Source organism: Eucalyptus grandis, chromosome 10 (assembly GCF_016545825.1).
Source record: "Eucalyptus grandis isolate ANBG69807.140 chromosome 10, ASM1654582v1, whole genome shotgun sequence".
NCBI classification, from domain to species: Eukaryota; Viridiplantae; Streptophyta; class Magnoliopsida; order Myrtales; family Myrtaceae; genus Eucalyptus; species Eucalyptus grandis.
This window is the reverse complement of record NC_052621.1, coordinates 11051976-11062013: the sequence shown is the minus strand read 5'-3', so window position 1 is coordinate 11062013 and position 10038 is coordinate 11051976. Positions and strand designations below refer to the sequence as shown.

Genomic DNA, 10038 nt, shown 5'->3' with positions numbered 1-10038 from the left:
CGAGAGCGTTCCGCGGAGAGAGGTTTTGTAGTTTCGGTTTAGGAAAGAGTGGGGAGTCACTGAACCTGACCGGGTAAAGCCCAAGCCCAAGTGGGAGGATTTTGGGCCAAGTGTGAACGTTTGGATTTGGGCCGAATGGATGGTAAAAGAAAAATAATTGAAAGAAAAGAAAAGAAAAAAGCGAGAAAAAGATTTTAAAAAGACCCAGAGAATTCAAAAAATTACTCAAAACGATGGCATTTTGATTACAGGCTGTCCATTTCAAATCGCCGGTTGTGACACGTATGATGGTCAATAATGATTGGACTAACACGTTAGTAATTTCCAAGCAATTTAGGTTGGATAAACTATATTGAAAATCATGAAAATGTTTAATATTGAATAAACCAAATTAAAATTTTTTTGATTGAATTGGCATTCATATAGTGATTGAATAATTTTTTCCTCAAAAGAGTGGTGACTTAAGCCGCACAAGTACATATTTGAAAATTGATGGAATAGTTTATCATTTTCGAAAAGTTCAACACCTTCCTGAGGAATTGTTCACCTTGCTCAGCATATAATTACCGGTAGGTCACCAGAAGAGCTATCACTCTTGAAACAATCAAATTAACGTGGTAACTAAAGTCACATATGACTTATGAGTCGGTAATTTCCTATATAAGAGGTGGTGGCTTTAACAAGTTGGTAAGCTACAAAAATAAAAATCTGTAAATTATTAAGAATAGTTGGTTATATCGAAACAATCTAATAAACATTGGTAATTGACTCGAATAAGAATTGGCAATTTTATATGAGAATTGGCAACATAAATGTGGACTTGATTGAGTCGGGCGAAATTGTGTTCCCAGAGCAATGGACGATGGATGAGGAAGGTGAGTGTGAACTCAAAGATGTCGATTATCAACCGTAGTCATCATTGTTTCGTAGATTGAATGGACTAAAGAAGAGCACGAGTTCAATCGATCTTCCTCTATGGTTACCTTCCATGTACTTTTAATTTGGAGGTGCCTTTTTAGTTAGATTATAATTTGCAAAAAAAATTATTCCGATTTCATTAGGTTGTTTGGCCAGTAGAAGAAGTAATAAATCTTTCTAGGTTCTCAACAATTTGCCCTTCTAATTTCTAGGCAATTGCATTATCCATAGAATTATGAAACAAGAAGGCTACAAAGATTCAAGCAGGAAAAGGGCATCAATACAATCGGCAGATGGGGCTATTAAGTCCAGTAAATATTGTTAATATTGTGCGATTGTCTAAAGTTGGTAACTTTAGATCGACTCCCAAACATATATTGGTAAATTATCAGAACACATACTTTTGAAGTGATCAATAAACGTTGGTAAGTGAACTGAGATAAAAGTGACAATTCCGTATATGAATTAGTAGCTTCATAAGTTGGTTAGCTGTGCAGATAATTATTGGTAAATCATTTTAAACAGTTTGTTATTTGAAAATAATCAAATACATATTGATAATTGACTCAAATGAGAGCAGATAATTTTATAGAATAGCTTAAGCTCTATCAATAATAGTGTTCTTTTTTTGGCTGAAACCAATAATAGTGTTGGAATGGTCAAGAAACTTTCAAAAATTTGTTGGCGATTGCGTATAACATTGGTCAATACTTTAATCAGTTGGGAAGCTATTGGAACAATTGGTACTTTTTGAAATGATAATAAAAATTTGTTCTTTAAACTCAAAAACATGAAAAATTATTCAAAAAATCCTAAATATCTTACACTTTTTGCTAATTCATTTTTAAACATTTTAAATTTACCAATTGAGTTCTAAATATTTTTATATTTTGATAATTAAGTCCATCTAGCTAATTTTGTCGAAAATCATTGACGTTGACTCTAGCAATTTTCTATAGGACAACTGGCACTAAAGTGAACAAATTTTAATAGTATTTGATATTTTTTGAATTTATTTATTTTTTATTTCCTTTTTCTTTATTTCCCTAGCTTCTTCGGTCCCTAAGGTCACAGGGCATTGCCCAAAGGCAAACCTTTGGCAAAGCTTGCCCTTGCTAGCCACTAGTGAGGGCAAGCCTCACTTGAGATTGGCAAGTTTGACCTCACGATGGTTGGACGAGCATCGTCACTTACCAATGTTAGTTGATCACTTACAAACTATTTAAGTTCACTTACCAATGAGTTGATAATATCTTTTAAAAGTTGGTAACATGTGTAAGAGTTAGTACTTTTCAAAAAAAAAAAATAACATAGTCTTTTGACCAAAAAAAAAAAAAAATCCAAAAAATATTCCCCCCCAAATGGACATAAGAATCGGTAATTCTACATGAGAGCTAGTAAATTTGACACTTAATGCTCTTAAGTTATAAAAATAAGCGTTCTTAGATTGTTGGGACGACAATATACTAGTTGGTTTCGATTCAAATGTGAGTACAAATATTTAAAATTAGTTGCTAATTGAATCAAAGATGAGTTGGCAAAAACACTTAAATTACAGTTGGTAATTTTGTATAAAAGTGAGTAATTTTACCACATTGATAAGTTCCAAAAAAAAAAAAAAAAATCACAGTAGATTATGAATGACAACAACTAATAATTTTAAGGGAAATGACATAAATGGTTTCAAAACTTTGGTTTAATGTATAATGTAATCCTTAAACTTTTAATTTATTGAATTTGCTCTATGAACTCTACCTTAATATGTAATATTATCTCTGAATTTTTAATTTATTCAACATGAGTTCTTGAACTTTTGAAACATGTTTAAATTAGTCACTCGACTATATAAGTAATCTTTGATATTGAATTAATGGAATGACAATATTGAACATTTTCATATAATTCAGGAATTTTATTAAACATATACCTAAAATCCACTTATCAAATTGAATAAATTAAAAGTTCAAAGACTATATTGCATATTAAGTTAAAGTTCATTGACCTCATTGAATGAATTAAAAATTCAATGATCACATTATACATTGAGTTAAAATTTATGGACTATTTATGTTATTATATTTAACGTTAATGCCCTGGTAAAAGGGTTGAGTAGATCATTAAAATGGTGGGTAATTTTGGAATAAATAAATGGTTGTACTTTTCAAAACTTATTGGTGACATCAAAAACTTGCCGGTGACAGCCCATTTGTGACCGACGGGATTTTTTTTTTTTTGACACTCTTACTAGAAAAAAGGAGTTACTGGCTCAAAAAGCTTGCCAGTGACAGCTCATTTGTGACCGACGGGATTTGACAGTTAGCAACGCTTTCCCAAATTTGCAACACAAAGGAACTCTATGGGCAGAGCAAGAGGAAGCAGCCACGTGCCAAAAAAAAACTCTTACCGCTTCACCACCACCAGAAAAATAGCTCCATCTCCTCTTCCATTTTCTTTTCTTTTATTTTTTCCTTTTTTTTTTTTGCGAAAATTACTTTGCAAAATATACACTTCCAAACACGTTTGCTTTCGAGAGAAGCAACTACATCTATAGACAGACCAAGTCTTCGAACCTAGAGGCCTAAACATGAGTTAGTAACAACTGAAACAAAATGTTTTTCCTAGATTTGCACGATACGTCAGTCAGTAGTTTTCTGATAGAAAGGAACACAAGACACCGACCTTTGTCCGACCGAATTACCTGCGAAGGCTGGCCTGTAAATCAAGCATTTCTTTGAAATGTGTTGGAACCAAAAAATAATAGCTACCCTGAAAATTTGGAACGAGGCACAAATGAAGATAGGAGGGAGAAGTAATTCAAATGCAAATGCTTTTTGTTTTGGTGTATCTATAAATTTGAAGTCATAACCTTTTAAAGTAATTAGATGTGTACAAACATTAAATGAGAATAAATAAGAAAGTCCATAAAGTGATACAAGCACATAAATAGAGCCAAATGAGTAGGCACAATGATTACATGAAGACAAGCGTGGAGAACTTTTCAATGAGTTTTTCCAGCCTTCTTTGTCTTCATGCTGGATGAGGTTTTCTTCATTAAATGCTTGTACCCTTCTTGTCTTTGATCTTCTTCAAGCGCCTACCAAGAATCATGCTTCACCGATTCGTTTTCTTTCTTCTTTTGACATTCATTATAGATCAAGGCATTTTGAAAAATACTAACGACCAAATCTAGAGCTCAGCAACCAACATGCTCAAATCTTCAACAATCAATTTTATATTATTTTAACAAAATGCTGGTCAAGACACAACTTTATATCATCAGTATCCCACTGAACTTTACCCCACCAATGTGCATCGCCTCTGATCTCCTTTATCGAGTTGCCGTTCGTGGTCCTGAATGGCAACTTCTTGAGCGAAGGACAACGCACGACTTCGAGTTCCACCAGACTCTGCCAGGACTCCTCTCTCCTACAGAGGCATTGCAATCGGGGTAGCCCGTTCAAACGTGCTGCCCGCAATTTAGGAACAGCAGCATGTTCTTTTGCGCTTCCTGCGATGTGCCGGAAGAGTTCATTCAGATGGGCACAAGTGTCTACCTTGATTTGGCTCAATTTGGGCAGGCTTGTGATCCGACCCCCCAAGTAGAAAAGATTCTCCAATTCGTTGCATCCAGTTACCACCAAAGTTTTTAATCTAGGAAAGCTCAATCCCAAGCGATCAGCTAATATTGACATGCTCTTTATCTTCTCAATGTTATCAAGATACAGCTCTTCCAAATTCGGAAGTAGGTCAAACTGAGCATTGCTTCCTTCGTTCAGCATGGCATCTTTGAGAGTCAATATCTTCATATTAGTAAAACATTCCACTCGGTTTATGACGACATTTTCCAGAATCTCATGAAGGTTGCAACAATCATCGAAGGCGAGAGAAGTTGCGTGAGACATGAACCATTCTAAACTGTCTCCTGAGAGGTCTCTTCCAATTAGAGCCTTCTCGCTGGATCTTGTTAGTCTTTGTATATCACGCGGTGAATACGACAGACTCATTGAGCACTGAAATGTTTTCAGCCTTCCTATCCAATAAACGTCGCTTTCTTCAAAGGCCTTCACTGTATCATGCAAGGATAGATGTAGGACGGATAACCTTTGCAAAGACTGTAAATCTTCCAGGGTTGCCCTATTCTCCGTGTGGCCCTCTTGGAAGTAAATCTCAAAGGAGAGCAGTGGAGGTCTTTGCTTGACGAGCCACCAGTAACTACTTCCTGTCATGTCTAAGAATTCCAGGGAAGTCAGATTAGAAACCATTTCTGGTCGTACGAATTCCAAGTTGAGTGTGTATGATAGATCTAACTTCCTTAAATTTGTTAGTTGATCCATCCCTTCTGGCAGGTGCTTGATACTTGTATCATGGAGATCAAGTATGTCGAGTTTGGTAAGACATCCCAACGGAGGCAATTCCTCAAGATGGTTACAACCCCTCAGAAGAAGAGCGCGAAGATCTCGTAGATGGAGGAGAGAAATGGGCAATGTCCTTATTTGGGTTCCCCCTAAATTCATTACTTTCACTGCTCTGAATCCCCGCAGAAAGTTCTCTGGAATATTGTGTAGGAGGGAATTGCACTGGAGAAATAAAGATATCACGTTCGGACATTCCATCTCCTGATCAGACAATGTCTCTATACTACTACTCACAAAAGAGACCCTTTCCAGATTACTTCGCAACTCAACCTCTGAAATTTCAGTCATTCCGATGTTAGCTTGAACAAGAAACTTGGATTCTGGACCTGCACATGTTGAGATCCATATCGCAACATCACGAACCACGTCGTGCATCTTTATGCTATTATCTGAATCACCAGTCTCCAGTAAACAGGAGTCTTTCAAACTCTCGATCAAGGCAATTCCCCTGTTTAAAGCGGCGTGATAGGGAAGTTGCTTGCCGATCAGACCTTCAGCCCACCAGCATTCAACAAGTTCGCTTATGAGAATGGAGTAGTCCTCCGGATACAGGCAACAATACAGAAAACAAGATTTGAGCATTTTGTTCTGCAGTGAGTCATAGCTCAACTTCAACGAGCTATACAAGTTGGGCTCTATACCGTGAATAGAAGGTCTTGACATTCTCAACTCATTTATAACATCCTCCCACAGGCCAACCTTCTTCTTCCGTCTCATCGCTGAACCCACGGTGATGAGAGCCAGTGGCAGCCTTCCACATTCATTGCAGACAGTTTTCGCTAATGGTTTGATGTTCTGCAAATCAGCTTCTTTTCCAACTTGATGCTTAAATAATTTCCATGCTTCTTCATCAGTCAAGACCTCTACCTTAACTTCGACATCAGTCATCATTGTTCGACAAACATCCAAAGACCGCGATGTCAGTATAATCTTGGACCCTGATTTTTTTTGGGGTCGTGGGATACCAACATGATCCAAGTTGATGGCTTCCCATACATCATCAAGAATGAGAAGAAACTTTTCCTTTCTAAGCCTTTTCGAAAGTTGTATAGCTGTCCTTTCCACGGTTTCCTCCTCCTTCACGTTCAACCTATTGGCTATTTTGGTCTGCAGATTCTTCAGATCCAGCTCTTGGGATGAGGTAGTTTTCGAAACAGTCGCCCAGATAATCAAGCTGAAAGGTTTCCGTGACGATGAAGGCCTGCTGAGCTTGTTGTTTAGGTTCTTCACCAGGTAGCTCTTGCCTACTCCACCCATTCCCCAAATTCCAAGTCGCTGTACTTTATCATCGTGTAACAATTTTAGAATACGAGCCATTGTTTGCGATGCGGTCGTGTGGCCTCTAATCGAAGGGCAGGGAATAAGCTCCGCCACCTTTATGTGAGAATCAGCGGCATCTCCCATCCTTTCTCCATGCCAGCAACTCCTGATCCTGGAACTGATTGAACGATAAACAAATTTTCCGCCTTCTACCACGAGTAAGGACACAACGGAAGCAACAATTTCCATATCAGAGGCGAAGAAGAAAGTAGGCCAACGAGATTAAGAAGGATGGCCTAAAATTGTAACAAGGATCGACTGCGAATGCTAGAAACTTTTGGATTGGATTGCAGAAAAAAACCAAAGAGTTAAGACGAATTGATTCCAGAGTATGAACTAATCAAGATGGAACACGACGATAGAAATGGTGCCCCACTCCGAAAATAGAGATGAGCAACATAGGATCAAGGAAGTTTAGTCCTCCTGTCGATCGATACTCTCGAGAAGCCTTGGTGGCAGGTGCAGGTAAAGCTCGCGGAAGAGATGGCCATGGAAACATAGTACTACAAACACGGTTTCTTCTAGTCAGCGTCACGACTCAAAGTTGGCCGAATGCAAAAGTCTGGAGGGATAATTCGCCGAAAGCACGGATGATGGGAGAATTTGATGGGGACCCCCAATTGTCAGCGTCCCCTTCAGTAAGGAAAGAACGGTTCGGTTTCCACCGTTGTTTTAAGGTTTCATTTTTATCACAGAAGAATGAAAATATTAATGTTCTTTTTTTTTTTTTTTTAATTTCCAGTATTTTACATTCCACTACCTTCTATATGATTGAACTTAATTATCTTCAGTCTCATTGCGATAATTTCCAATCGCCGAACTACATCCATCTACAATCGGTCGTCAATTCCTCCCTCAAGTAGCCATTTCAGCCCACCATATGTACACACATCAAAGAAAATAGGATAGAAGACTAACACAGTGAAAGTCTCGGTCGCAGGTATCACCTAGAAACAAAGACTGAGATTGACGACTCCAGCTTGACGTTCATCGACGACATCGCGAGAGCTTGACATAAAACGAAGAGGAAAAACCCGGAGTCAGATTCAACTCAACGATCAGTGGAGAAAACGTAAATCAACCCGGATCTAAACGCTGTTGAACGATGGATTACAGGTGGCTCAAACGAGAGGTCGTGACGGCCTCGGCTCCAGGACTATCACGGCTCATACCAGAGGCCGCTGCCGTGGTGGCGATGACTTTGAGCTTCGCTTACTCATGGGTTTTGACTGCCACAACGAGTGGAGGCGGCGATGGCCGGTGGCCAACATGTACACAGCCTCTTTAGCAGTATGTTTGAAAGGAGATGGACTCGCTTGGCCCAAAACCACACTTCGGTCTGAGCTTGGGCCCGTGCGGTTCAATCAGTGATCTCTAAGCCTTGGATAATTGTTGCAATCCTCAAGAGAATTTGGAAAATCTCGTCATAAACTGAGTAGATTGGTTTTCAAATCTAAACATTTTGACTCTCACAGATGCAACATCGAATGAAGGAAGCAAGGCTCGGTTCAGACTGAATTCGGAGGAGATGCATCTCAATAATGCTGGAGAATCTTTCCTACCGTCCAAATTTAGCAAAATGAAGGTGGGTGGTAGATACTAGATACTCAATAGACGACACCGAGACCCCTGAAGTGCCAAAAGTTGGCACAAATAGACACTCACGTGCCAAAAGTTACAAAAGTGACATCTAAGTGTCAAAATTAGAGCAAAATGAATCACTTAAGTGCCATCGGCGAGAAAATCACTAAATTGTATATGTGGCATTTGCTGTCGACATCTTTTACTGAGGTGGCAAACATTTTTAAAAAAAAAGCACATGTGGACGACAAAAACGATGTCGTCCATCCTCGCTGGCTTAGCTGACCTAAACAACATTGTTTTTCGTTGAAGCTAAATGACGTCATTTAGGTTATTTTGGCTTAAGCGGGCTTGGCTATCACCGTTCCTCCCCATTCACTCACGTTCACATTAGATCTGAGGCCCTTCTCTCCGTTGCTGTTCACGCCCAAAGGTGGTCATTGATTGCCATTGTCGGTCGTCGTTGCCGCTCGCCATCATCGCTCCTCCAGGTTTGACCCCTTATTTCCCTCATTTATGATGAAATTAGGGCTCGAATTCTTTTATTAGGGCTCCGATGGAAAATTTGGGGCTTGGCAAGAAAATGTGGAGGTCGGCTCGAATGGTACTTTGATGTGCGATTTAGGGGTTTGAAGCGACCCTAATAAGGGTTCGTATTGGCAATTTAGGGCTCGACCTTGAAGATGTGCTGTTATTGTGATGTGTGACTTAGAACGATGCTATTGTGATGTGTGTTTAGAGCTTGGATGTGGTATTGTGATGTGTGAGGGCGATTTTTAGGGGTTAGAGTGAGATACAATGTGCAACAGCAATCTTGACTGCTCGGAGTGGTTGTTGTGGGGACGTTTTGTCACTTTTTTTAAATTGAGGTGTTGAAATGAGTATCGTGAGGACCTGTATTTGTCGTGGGGACCTTTGTTTTTTAGTTAATATTTTAAGAGAATGAAAGGCAAATAATCAAAGTGGCGACCTCTATTTTGGCTATCATGTAAGGGCATATTGTCAGTGTGGGGACCTCTTTTTGTCGTAAATGGTATATTTCTAGTAAATGGCCTAACATGTGCATCTCTTCCCCTTCTTTTTTCTTTAATAAAGTCTATGAGAGTAGGGGGACTTCTATGTGCAATTGTTTGTTGTTCTTTGTGGATGTGGTCCCAAAAGGTAATTATTTTTTTCTTGGTGTAGAAATAGCTTATGATAAGGATTATGTCACTATCATAGTTTGTTACGATGGGGATTTTGTGATTAAGAAGGATGAATATGAGTGTGAGGGTGGAAGTGAGGGCACCGTCTTTGTCGATATGAAAAAGCATCTTATATAGGATTTGTTAGGGATATAATGACTTATTTGCATTGTAAAATTAAGAAGTTACTGTATTGTGTTCATGGGAAATGCTTAAAAGATGGTTTGAGAAGCTTAGAAGATGATAATGGTTTTAGAGATATTCTATATCATTATCTTTGTAGCGAAAGAGGTAAAAGTATACGTTGAGTACAATAGTGATAGTGATGACGAAGATGATAATAGAGAGAGTGCCCAAGTAGGACAAGAAGGAGATGGTATTCAAAATAGTACTAAGGTTAGGGATGAAGCAGGGCAGGATAGACATGATGGAGAGGAGAGGGGCGTAGATGTAGTTCACCAAAGTGATGATGATATAGGAGATGTCACAATCATTGGATTAAATTGGGAAGTAGCTAAATCCAGTGATGATGATGATGATGAAGTGTTGCTTGCTGAAAATTTCATAAGCGATGACAACGAGGAGGAGCTTGTACAGTCAAGAAAAAAGCAAAGGGATTT

The 10038-nt window shown here is 38.7% G+C and overlaps 1 protein-coding gene across 1 annotated transcript; it reads right to left on the bottom strand.

Annotated features, from left to right (window-relative positions):
* Positions 1 to 3746: 3746 nt before the first annotated feature.
* Positions 3747 to 7268, bottom strand: LOC120285870 (disease resistance protein At4g27190-like). The gene has a single exon (XM_018864394.2). It carries the CDS (start codon positions 6840 to 6842, stop codon positions 4149 to 4151), a length of 2694 nt encoding a protein of 897 aa, XP_018719939.2. The 5' UTR covers positions 6843 to 7268; the 3' UTR covers positions 3747 to 4148.
* Between the last annotated feature and the right edge of the window lie 2770 nt (positions 7269 to 10038).